This window comes from Hyaena hyaena, unplaced genomic scaffold (genome assembly GCF_003009895.1).
Source record: "Hyaena hyaena isolate Hyena2069 unplaced genomic scaffold, ASM300989v1 scaffold_412, whole genome shotgun sequence".
Lineage (NCBI taxonomy): Eukaryota > Metazoa > Chordata > Mammalia > Carnivora > Hyaenidae > Hyaena > Hyaena hyaena.
Genome location: NW_024081043.1, coordinates 1021383 through 1034115, shown reverse-complemented (window position 1 = coordinate 1034115; position 12733 = coordinate 1021383). Strand labels below are relative to the sequence as shown.

General features: G+C 37.5%; 1 protein-coding gene across 1 annotated transcript in view; it reads right to left on the bottom strand.

Moving 5' to 3' along the window:
- Window positions 1-12733, bottom strand: part of REV3L (REV3 like, DNA directed polymerase zeta catalytic subunit) — a 180687-nt gene that overhangs the window by 120441 nt on the left and 47513 nt on the right. The window contains exon 2 of the mRNA XM_039252205.1: window positions 6818-7007. Within this exon, the coding sequence (XP_039108136.1) occupies window positions 6818-7007 (190 nt within the window). The remainder of the gene's footprint in view (window positions 1-6817; window positions 7008-12733) is intronic.

Sequence of the window (12733 nt, the reverse complement as noted above, 5' to 3'; positions counted from 1 at the left end):
GAGACAATTCGCATATTATATATGTACAAGTACGTGTGTGCGCACGTGCGCGTGCATAACACACATGCAAATCAAATGAAGCCCATGAAAACTGTGTAGACAGGAACTTAAGAGATTAAAAAGACCATGACCTTACTTAAGGACCCTAATTATGTTGAAGCTGCCTTTTTCTCTAGGGTATCAGCCAGAATGGGGAAAGGAAGAAGCAAAAGTCTACACAGTAGAGAGAAGTAAGTGTTCAGAGCAAGATGAAATAAGCTGGAATATCATTTTACATCATTTTAGGAGGATCTGAAACTACACCAGTACCTCTGATATATAGACTACCATTTTTTTTTCCTCTTTTCATTTTTGTAAAGTAGGCACCATGCCCATCATGGGGCTTGAACTCACAACCCTGAGGTCAAGAGTTGCATGCTCTACCGACTGAGCCAGCCAGGCACCCCTATTTATTTGTCTAGTCTAAAGTAAGCTCTGGGGCACCTAGGTGGCTGAGTTGGTTAAGGATTCAACTCTTGATCTTGGGTCAGGTCATGATCTCATGATTCATGGCATTGAGCCTTACGCTGGGCTTTGGGCTGACAGCACTGAGCCTGCTTGGGATTCTCTTTCTGCCTCTTTCTCTCTCTCAAAATAAATAAATAAACTTAAAAAAAATAAAATAAACTTTATGCCCAACATGGGGGCTTGAACTCATGACCCTGAGATCCAGAGTCACATGTTCTACCAACTGAGCCAGCTAGGTGCCCCCAGATTATCACTTTCAAAGATGATATAATTAGAAATAATATATAAACAGGTATGAATTTCCATGCAAAATAAAAAGATCTGTATCTCCCTAGATTTAGTTGTAAATAAGTGGTTGGTTACATCTTTAGGTAGATAAATCTATTCACTTTTCATTAACAAAAAACTCTCTCAGGGAGGCTGGGTGGCTTAGCTGGTTAAACACCCGACTCTTGGTTTCTGTTCAGGTCATGATCTCGCTGGTAGCACAGAGCCTACTTGGGATTCTTGGTCTCCCTCTCTCTCTGCCCCTATCTGACTCACACTGTCTCTATCTCTCTCAAAACAAATAAATAATCTTAAAAAAAATAAATCAACAAAAATAAAAAATACTGTCCCTTTCTAACGGGCACTTAACAGAACTTATCCTCATTAGGACCTCATTTCTGTCATGTCTGACAGTGTAGCTGACATTAAATACAGGAGTAATTTGGCAGCAGTCATTATTTGAGGTATGAACATTTTCTCCCCTAGCTATTGTCAAGCTTTTAAATCAGAGCCTTCTGTATGATTCTTGTAAAGCAATTTTTATTTTATTTTTTTTTTTTAAAGTCCCCAGCTAGGGCTCCTGAGTGGCTCAGTCAGTTAAGCGTCCTACTTCAGCTCAGGTCATGAGCCTTGCAATCTGGCTCTATGCTGACAGCGTAGAGCCTGTTTGGGAATCTCTGTCTCCCCATCTCTCTGTCTCTCACCTGCTTGTACTCTGTCAAAAATAAACGAACATTTGAAAAAAAATTCCAACTATTTGCCAAGGTATAAAAAGACTTTTAAAAATTTTTGTAATGTTTATTTATTTTTGAGAGAGAGAAAGCGAGTGAGCGTGTGAGCAGGAGGGGCAGAGAAAGATGGAGACACAGAATCTGAAGTAGGTTCCAGACTCTGAACTATCAGCAGAGAGCCCAATGTGGAGCCTGAACTCACAAATGGTGAAATCATGACCCGAGCTAAAGTTGGACACTTAAGCAACTGAGCCACCAGGCACCCCTAAAAGGTTCTCTATCTTTTCCTTGCTACTCACTCCAATCCCCTTTTCCTCTAGCCATGCTAAACATTTTAGTCCCTCCAACTTGACCTACTCTCAAGTACTTTGCCATTCTCTCTGCCTCGAAAGCCTGCCCTGAACCCTGGCATGGTCTGCTTTCAGTCTTCATTCACATCTCTACTTAGACTCACTTCCTCAGCGAAGTCTTCTCTCACCATCACTCCCTATCCCTGACCCTTCACCCTTCGTCTCTTTTTCTTCCTTAGTATCACTTAACCACTTGCTGTCTAGTCCGCTATTTACTCCATTTTTGTTGCCATGAAGGAAGGGGTGAAACAAAGACATGTTGTTACCTGAATGATCTCATTCTTTCTCACTGGCAAAATGCAACTATTCCTCCTGCTATGGTATTTTTCATGTCGTTATTTTAAGCCAAATAAATGTGGGGCAGGAAGGAAGAATTAAATCTGCTATGTGGTCCATGTTATCTTTGCTTGTTTTGGTTTTGCTAACAATCTCTTAGGGTTTTACAATTAGAATCTCATAAATTTCAAAAATTAAATATGTTAAGACTATCAAACCTCTAAAATTCTTTGTAAATCTAGGATTCTGTTTTCACATCTATTGCCCCAAAATATAGCCTGGAAATTCTACAAATTCAGTTTTCTGTGTAATTTAACCTGCAACCCTTACTTCTTGCTGTTGACTTCAGTTGATTCTGCCAAAAGAATTCCTCAACAGGGAACCTCTTTGGAGGGAAGAAAGTAGAATGGAACACAGTTTGAGAGTAGTTATTTTAGGATTAAAAAATTATATCTGATAATTAAGAGTTAGTTTTTTAATATAGCATTGAAAAGGAAAATGAAAATGGATAGCAAAAAACTCAATTCACTTAGATGGATTAAGAATCTCTTTATAGGGTATTTTCTAGAATCATGGTAGTTAAGTGGCAAGGAATTCCAGAAATTAGCCTAAGGTCATAATCCTATCTCTTGACCTGGCCTCAGAATACTGCATTATCTAAAAAGACTGGAAGTAAACCTGTATAAATCTTAATTTGGTAGCTAGATGCAACTTTGTCTACCTTAAAGAAGTAGGAAAAATGGAAAGACTAAAATAATCAAAGAAGCTAGAATGTATGCTAAGGAAAAGGAGAATTAGGTTAAGAAAAAAAATTAGAATAAGAGGAAAAAGAGAATGACCATCATAGAACAGTTCATTTTTGCCTCAGGGTATTCAGATTCTTAAAACTATGACAACAGAAAGATTGGGGACTGGAGTGCCTGGATAACTCAAATTGGTAGAGTATGTTAACTCTTGATCTTAGGGTCATGAGTTCAAGCCTCATATTGGGCATAGAGCTTATTTACTTAAAAAGACTGGTGACTATTCAATTCACTAGATGGTGTGGAGATTCAGCTTTGAATTTCTTTTTAATGTTTATTATTTTTGGAGAGAGAAAGATAAAGTGTAAGTGGGGCAGGGGCAGAAAGAGAAGCAGACACAGAATCTGAAGCAGACTCCAGGCTCTGAGCTGCCAGCACAGAGCCCAATGCAGGGCCTGAACTTACAAACCATGAGATCATGAACTGGTTTGAAGTCAGAAGCTTAACCAACTGAGCCACCGGGGAGCCCCTGGAGATTCAACTTTGAAATGAGAACACGTATAGGAAAGTTTTAGAAACTATTAAACGTTAAAAAAGTTAGAATATAAAACTCATAATTATCTTTAACCTGTTACTATCATAGAACAGATGTGAACTTTTATCTCATTTAGTCAACAAAATAGTTTTTTTTTAATGTTTATTTTATTTTTGAGACAGAGACAGAGCTTGAGCGGGGGAGGGGCAGAGAGATAGGGAATCACAGAATCCAAAGCAGGCTTCAGGCTCTGAGCCGATAGCACAAGGGCCCAGATGCGGGGCTCAAATCCACGGACCACAAGATCATGACCTGACTCAAAGTCGGCCGCCCAACCGAGTGAGCAACCCAGGTGCCCCAACCAAATAGTTACTGAGCCATATATACTAAGTGCCCAACACCACACAAAGTGCTAAGGATATAATGATGGACAAGACAAGCATGGTCCTTTTACTCATGGTGCTTACATGTTGAAGGGAGAAATACATAAAAATTAAGTAACCAAAAAATTAAAGTAACTGCCAACTATATTAAGTGCTAAAGGAAACAAGAATAGGCAGAGATACAGAATAATAATAATGATATAATATTTTATATTAAATAAATACTAATTTTTTAAATGTTTTTAAAATTTATTTTTGAAAGAGAGTGCAAGCAGGGTTGGGGCAGAGAGAGAGGGGGCCAGAGGATCCAAAGCAGGCTTTGCACTCAGAAGCGGGCGTTGTACTGACAGCAGTGAGCCTGATGCAGGGCTTAACTCACAAACTGTGAGATCAGGACCTGAGCCAAAGCTGGACACTCAACTGAATAAGCCACCCAGATGTCCTAACCTATTTTAAGTAGAAAAGTCAGAGAAAACTTCTCTGGAGAAGTGAAGAATATGAAAGGCTGGAAAAGAGTAGAGCACTCAAGGAAAGCAAACTGCATGCATGAACGTGGGAAAGAGCTTGATACATCAGAGGAATGGAAAGAAGACCCATGTTTCTAGATGGAATGTAGTAAACAAAATTACAGAGGTAGGCAGGGGTCAGATCACATAGGCTGTGGTTAGAAGCTTCAATTTATTCTATGAACAATATGAAGCCACTCAAAGATTTTAAATGATTTTAAAAGGATCCAATTTATATAATAAGAAGAATGTTTTTCCAGCTCTGGAACAAGATAAAAATAGAAGGAAATTCAATTAAAAGGATACTGTGGTGGTCCAGAGGAAAGCCTAGATTAAGGTAGGAACAGTAGACAAATTTAAGATGAATATAATATAAACATATCAAACTCAAAATATTCTCGTATAAGCTCCAAATCTGTCCTGCCAGCCTGTTCTACCTGCACCCTCTGGACTCACAATTTTATAGTTATCTTTGACTCCTGTCATAACCTTCATCCAATCAAACAATGAGTCTATGAGCAAAGCTCATAGACTCAACTTTCAGAATAGATCCAGAAGCTGACCACTGCTCAGTACTCCCACTACTCCCCAAGTGCAAGCTACTGTATTTTCTCATCTCACCCAGATGAAAGACTCATGTTCTCCCCTGCTTCTACCCTTATCCCCTGATGATCTACTCTTCACACAACTGCTTAAGTAATCCTTTCAAGTTTAAGTCAGATTGTGGCTACTCAAATTCCTGCAAAAAAACTTAAGATTAAAAGCCAGAGTCCTCAGAAGAGCCTAATGCAGTGTTTCTCAAACTTTAGTGTGGATCAGAATCAATACAAAGGCTTATTAAAACACAAATTGCTGGGTCCCACCACCAGAGTCTCTGATTCATTAGGTCTAGGGTGGGACCCAAGAATATATTTTAAGTAAGTTTCCAGGAATGTTAATCTGTATCCTCTGAGAAATAGATGCCAATACGTGCAAGAAACTTATCAGGGGAAACACCTGTGAGAGAAAATGAAGAGGGACCCAGGAGAGGCTGGGACAGCCACCAAACTTAGACAACATCTGATCCCAAGCGAAAGAGAGAGGGACAGAGGGAAAATCGGTAGAAATATCTTCTATTGCAGCATGATTCTAAACAAAGTGTAGAAAGGCTTTCAGAGAGTTCTCAAGTGCTTCCTAGAAACAGGCCTGCCCTAGTATCCTTACCAGGCTTGGCCATTGGCTGGGAGTAGCTTATGGAAAGCAGCTTCAGTTCATATGGAATGATAGATTTCAGTGCTGTAGTGGGGCTACTGTTCAATTATGCTCCATGTATTTGGAGATCTGACAGGTGCATTCTCATCACTTTCAAACCAGGTAAAGTTGATGTTGGTGATCCTGGAAATGATACTTTAAGAACCACTGCCCAACATGATCTCCATCCATTCATCTTTCTCTAACCTCATTTGTCCTATTCCCTTTTCCCTCCATTCTAGCCACCTGGCCTCCATGTTGTTCCTACTCCCTCACCTTCAAGTCATTGCTCAAAAGTCTATATACCTTGTCAATAACACCTTCCCTGATTACCTATATAAAATTGCTACCAGTCCATTTCCCTACCCTACACTACTGATCCTTCTTATCCTGCTCTACATCTTTATTCTATAGCACTATCATATTAATAAATGAATATTTATTTCATGTTACATCAACTGGTTATTTTTCTATTTCTCATTATTAGAATGTAACCTCCATGGGGGCAGGGATCTTTGTTTTGTTCACCAATATATCCCAAGCACCTAGAACAGTGCTGTGCTCAATAAGTATTTGATGAATAAATTACATGAATTTCTGCAGGTCTAAGAAGTGGAGAAATAGAAAAGGTTAAAACAAAAATCACTGCTAACCATTTGTCTTTCAGTGCAATAAAAATTTACTTTAAAAAGTTACATAGTGGGGCCGCCTGGGTGGCTTAGTTGGTTAAGCTTCCGACTTTCGCTCAGGTCATGATCTCGCGGTTCGTGGGTTCGAGCCCCGCGTCGGGCTCTGTGCTGACTGCCAGCTCAGAGCCTGGAGCCTGTTTCAGAGTCTGTGACTCCCTCTCTCTCTGACCCTCCCCTGCTCACGCTGTCTCTCTCTCTCTCTCCTAGAAATAAATAAAACATTAAAAAAAAATAAAAAAGAAAGTTATATAGGGGTGCCTGGGTGGCTCAGTCGGTTCAGTTCGGCTCAGGTCATGATCTCATGGTTTGTGAGTTCAAGCCCTGCATCAGGCACTGTGCTGACAGCTCAGAGCCTGGAGCCTGCTTCCGATTCTGTGTCTCCTTGCTCTGCCCCTCCACTGCTCAAGCGCAAGTTTGCACTCTCTCTCTCAAAAATAAACATTTATACATTTTTAAAGTTACAATATAACATTTGCCCCACTCCTATTAGATAAGAAGTGATAGAAAAATAAACCGTATCTTTAAATCAGATAGATTTTCTTTTACTTAGTATTAGAAACATAGATAAAGAAATTTAAAAAGATGTTAACATATACTTACATTCCTGATACTAATGACACTTTGAACACGTGCTGAGCAGTGGAAGATGGATTGCCTAAAGCCACATTAAGTGCTCTGTCGATACTGAATGCCATCTGAGAAAGATAGCTTTCTGGCTGCTGTCCATAACCATCGTATGGCACATAGAGGTAAGGAAAGATGCCATGTAGATGAAGACATGTCTTCTGACCTAAAATGTAATACATTATAAAGTTTAGTCTTGAGATGCATTTTAAAATTTTAACATTATAAAGCACAGAATGCAAGTCATTTAAATATTCAACAACACAGCTTATCTAGGATAACAGTTGAAGAAAATTAACCTATAATTAAAGCCAGCTATTTTTTACATTTTACACCTACATTTTACAACAGAACATTTAGAATCATTTTATAAACATAAGCATTCTAGTATGATTTAAATAGTTTTGGTGAAAATGTTTGAATATTTTACTCTCACAATGTAACTAGTTTTATATACTTCACTGAATTGCCCTATAATAATATGACTTAGCACAGTGTTACGAAGCTTATAAAAAGTCACTGAAAGTTCATTAAATACATGAATATCTGTCTTGGCATAAATGTTTTCAAACAAGAGACTTCCCTGAGACAGACTGCTCTAAATACATGCTGTTCAGAAGATAAAAGCAGTTCCAGTATGTGTAATTTTGCTAACAGGGTGGGGAGGAGAGTCTGGGGCGGGGGGGAGGGGGGGTTGGGGGGGGTAAAAATGAAATTTTGCTATTAGAAAACAAAACCAAAAAAGACAAAAACATATCAGTTGTCTGGAATAGACTTATGCATATCTAAACTGCACATCTGGTGGACAGAGGTAGACACAATGAGAGGTGAAATAACTACACTTCCCAGGAAGCCACTGTAGCAGGCAAGGTGCAGAAGGGGTAAATGGTGCTGACTTGCCAACAGAAAATCCAGCACAGCCATGACAAAGAAAGTAATATGAGTAACAACCCACAGAAGAAGTGCCACAGAAACAGTAATGTATCCATTACAAGGTTAAGTAACAATAGCAGCAACAAAACATAGATGCACCATTACTAATCTCATGAATCTGGCAGGGCTGTATAGAAAGAAGTGGCTCCTATCCTCAGAGCACTGTCCCTCATTCCCCTTGGATACATGCCATCTGTCTATTTCAAACAGAGAGAATGGCAGTAATGGAAGTACATTTCCATTTTTCTCATGCTGTCACTCACTCTCACGGTCCTGCCCTGCCAACACAGTCCTGGCTTCTTCCCTACCACTTATCCTACTCTGCTTCACTGGGATTTTTTTTTTTTTCTTTGTAGGAAAGTAACTATTTGTTTGCTTACTATTTCCTGTTTGTAATTCAGAATGATTTATATAAAATACTCGGAAAATAGTTTTATATTGTTGATATGTTATATTTCACACTTTCTATAGTGAATAACATCAGCTTATTTTATTTTTAAGGTACAGCTGTAACAGAATTAAATAAATCTGGAACAGTTATTACATACAGCATAGCAAAACTAGAAAGAACAATCACACAATGGAATAAAATCTACAGCCTTGCAAGTGCAGTATTCGAATTTCAACTACCAACTTTCACACTTTTGAAGAATTACAAATTATGCTGCTGTTAGACCAGTTTCTATTTTTAGCAGCAGTTATGCTGCTTAATTTAATCCCAAAGGAATGGGAAAAAAACCTTTCAGTTAAAAGCAAATTCACTGACTATTTTTGTTTTATTTCAAACAGGTACTATTTCCTAAATATTGCAGTTTTTTAATTCTTCAAATAGAAAAAAATCAAATTGTAATTATGAATCTTAAAAACATATTTAACTAGTTTACTGATGATCTACTTGAATGCTTTTTAAACATCTCATGAAAAACGTTATAACCATTACCACTCAAGATATAAACCTCAATTTGGTTAAGAGCAAGTGGCATGTGAAGCCACGGGATAAGGGAGGTGGGAGACAGAGAAGTATCCTCTTCTAAGCTGACAAATTTAAGACCAGAGGTTACAGAATTAGTTTAATAGTATATTTTACAAGCAATATTATAAGCTCCTAAGTTATTAATTTTACAGTCTCTATATCTCAATAAAGGAAATTTAGATAAATTTTACAAGAAATGATTATAAAATCTGACTTATACCAAGTTTCTTTATAGGTAGGATTTTCAACGTTCATAGAATTTTTTTTAATCCCCACTTTTCCATCTCCTGTGAAGTAAGGGCCAGAAGAATTCTCTATTTACAGGCTTTGAAACTTTGGTGTATGATTCAGCAAAGCAGCAGAAATGATTTATTCAGCAGGCACTGAACTAACTGCCTTACATACTTTATTTCTAAAACATACAACAACCTTACAAGTGTCACAAAGATTTATTTTCCCCAAATCACATACCTATTAGGTAACGAATCAAACTTTAAAAGCAGATCAACAAAATCTAAAATCAGTGCTCTTTTCATTTAACCATGCTGGTTCAATTTTTTAAAAAGTTATTGATCATTCCCTTAACTCCCAAGCTCTTATTTTGTAATGTAAACACCTGTTTCCTTATCTGACTCTCCCATTTGAAAATTCTTTGGAGCTGGTGCCGTATTTGAAAGATCATAATATCCTGAAGACCCAGCACCGAGCACATAATATGTGCTTAATAAATATTTATTAAATGAACAAACCCTTAGTAACAGATTTATTGTTTAAGGAAAGGAACGGTATAAAAGCCTTGAGTATCTGAAAAAAAACAAATCTATGAAAACAGAGGGACTTTGATACAACTAAGGATTACAGAGTTACAGGGGGCAAGGGTGTGGGATGAGTCCTCAGCTTACTGAACTTTCCTGCCCTGAATAACCCAATGTCCCACGCTACGCTGCAGTCACTACAACAACACAGGTGTATCCTCCTCTGGTTCTCCAGAAGCTAGGGATGACTCAGCACCTTACCACTCTTGCTCAAGAACAACCTCCTAAAGAACCACCACAGCACAAAGAATTCTTGGCATTGAACTGATGGCTCTAATATAGAATGAGTATCACGGAAAAGAAAATGAGGAGAAACAAGATAAAATAAGTTCAAAAAGTTAAGCAAGGAAAAAGAAATGTGTAAAAATGAAATGTGTGAGTCAATTTTTTTTGGAAACAGTATGTCTTTTATTATTGTAAAGTTGGTAGTTCTGTAATTGTATTACTTTACCTGGACAAGGTACAGACCACTTCTATAGATTTGCCTCCATCAAATCTACCCCACACAAATGTGTGGGGCCACACACGTAAAGTCTCATGGACATAAACTATTCTGCCCCCAACCCCCATCAGTTAGGATTAGATTCAGCTATGAGAAAACACCCTAAAATCAGTGCCTTCAACATTCAATTAGTGGCTTCTTGCTCATAAATTAAGTCCAGAGGTAGGCAGCTGGTACTGGGCACTCAGGCTTTTTCAACATCTAGTTAGTTGCCTAATTAAGAACTTGCAACTTCAGAGATTGGGCACATTCAGGGTGGTATGGCCATAGACAAGAATTTGCAACTTTAATACAGAGGCCTTTTCACTATACTCTGAAGAGCTCCATACACAGGATTCTTTTAAGAATGTTTTTATAAAGTTAGTGAAAGCTATGCTATTTTGAAACCTTGCTAAATGATTTGGGACTCTTAAACTGTTTAAAGTATTAGCTATCTCTAAGTAACATGTGCATCTAAAGAAAGCAAGCGACCAGCATTCTTTATATCTGATTTCTGAATGTCCCCTCTTAGTGTCATGTCAAATTGAATTAAGGCAGCAAACTCAGCAGGAATAAAGACTACCGTTAGGAGAATAAGCATATATATACAGGTTTCAAAAATTTTTAAGAGTTTGAGCTTTGCAATTTGACTGATGTTGCCTAATTCAGAAACTGCAATAAAGAGGTTTCAGGAAAGCTCCAGAGAAACTTGTCACAGCATAACTGCTGGCTTTTAGACACCATGGCAAAACTGTGTGGAGTTGGCTATTTTCCAACTCTGTGTAAGTAGGGCTTCTATAACAAAGGTAGGTATCTCTGTAACAGCCAGTACTTGGGTACTGTTAATCTAATCTTTTACAGAACTTAGAAGTACACCAAATATTAAGTCCTCTGTATTTCAACGTATTTTATGTCACTCTCCCACTTTCCTTCTTCTATATTTTAAGTGCCTTGGTTTTGTTTCTTAATTGAACTGATAAAATCTTAAGTTTATCCACAGCAAAATTAACTATATATTTTTTGTACATCCATTTTTGATAAACAGAAAAACTAACATGTACCTTTTCACTAATTCTGAGGTCTGCAATTTTTTTTTCTGTGAAGTGGGAAACAGTAAATATTTTAGACTTTATGGGCCATACTGGGTCTGATATAACTACTTAATTCTGCCACTGTAGCCTGAGAGCAGCCACAGACAGCAGCACACAAGTGAATGTGCATGGCTCTGCTGGAACAGCACAATTTCATTTACAAAAACAGGCAGCGAGAAGGATTTGGTCCATGGTTACTAGTTTGCCAATCTCTGCTCCAACTGATTAGACTTCATCATCCAAAACAGAAAAGTTTACTTTTTCTCTTTTCTTTTTAAAACAAGCTGACTGGTCACCACAATCAAAATCATGCTGGCCTAAGAGTATCCTAGGAGACTGAATAAGAAATGCTTACCTCCCAAATCTCAAACTCAATATATACGAGATTTTAAACAAAACTCTAGAGAGCTATCAAGCAGAAAAACTTGGTTGTGAACAGGAAAAAGGGTATTTATGGAATTTTTCATATTTTCTTCTTGAAGTATCTCTTTTTAAGTTTTATAGCACTGTCATTACCTTAATCTGTTTCCTTCCAAGCAAAGCCTTTCTTTGCTTCTTTCTAAAGTTTCACTACACCTTTCTTTCCCCATTCCCACAAAACCACAACATGAATCAAGCAAAACTTACAGTCACAGAAAGCAAATGTTATATCACCCATTACCATCTAAGAAAAAAAAAGTCTTAAGTACTCTTAGCTCTAGAAATGACATTTTGAGAATTTATTCTTAAAAAATTTAAGAATGTACATGAACATTTAAATGTTAAGATATTGGGGCGCCTGGGTGGCTCAGTCACAGTTGAGCATCTGACTTCAGCTTAGGTGTTGAACTCAAAGTTCATGATCTCACGGATCATGAGTTCAAGCCCTACCTCGAGCTCTGTGCTGCCAGTGTAGAACCTGCTTTGGATCCTCTGTCCCCCTCTCTCTGTGCCCCTCCCTTGCTCACACTTTCTGATTCTCAAAAACAAATAAGCATTAAAATAAAAAAAAAATAGATATTAAGATGCTAAGACAGTATTACCAATAGTGAAAAAAAATTGAAGACAATATAAACTTCCAAATTAGGAGATTAATTATGATGTATCTACATCATAGATCTATGGCTCTCATACCAATTCCTGCTTACTGGTTGTTTCTGTAAATACAAATTTATTGGAACACACCACATCTATTTGGTATAGTCTATTGCTGCTTTGCTAACAGGCAGAGTTGAAAAGTTGCAACAGAGACCTAGCCTGCAAAGCCTAAAATATATACTATATGGCCCTTACCGAAGTATGCCAACTTCAGCAACAGATAGTGTTGTAGTATATTTCCAGGCATGAAGAGATGTTTATGATATATTTATTTCAGGTGATATTCAGGTTTATTTCAATTATAAAAATATATATAACACATTAAACGAGATAAAGATTTTATTATTTTCTTTTTGCTTATTTTCCAAATATACAGTTTGTGTAACAAAAAGGCAGGAAGAAGTCATCTACTTCTAAATGACCCAGAAATTAAAAAAACAAAAAAACAAAAAATCTAAGTATAATCAATAACCATACAAAAGGCATATGTATATTACTTCCTGATACAGTTTCTCTTCATTT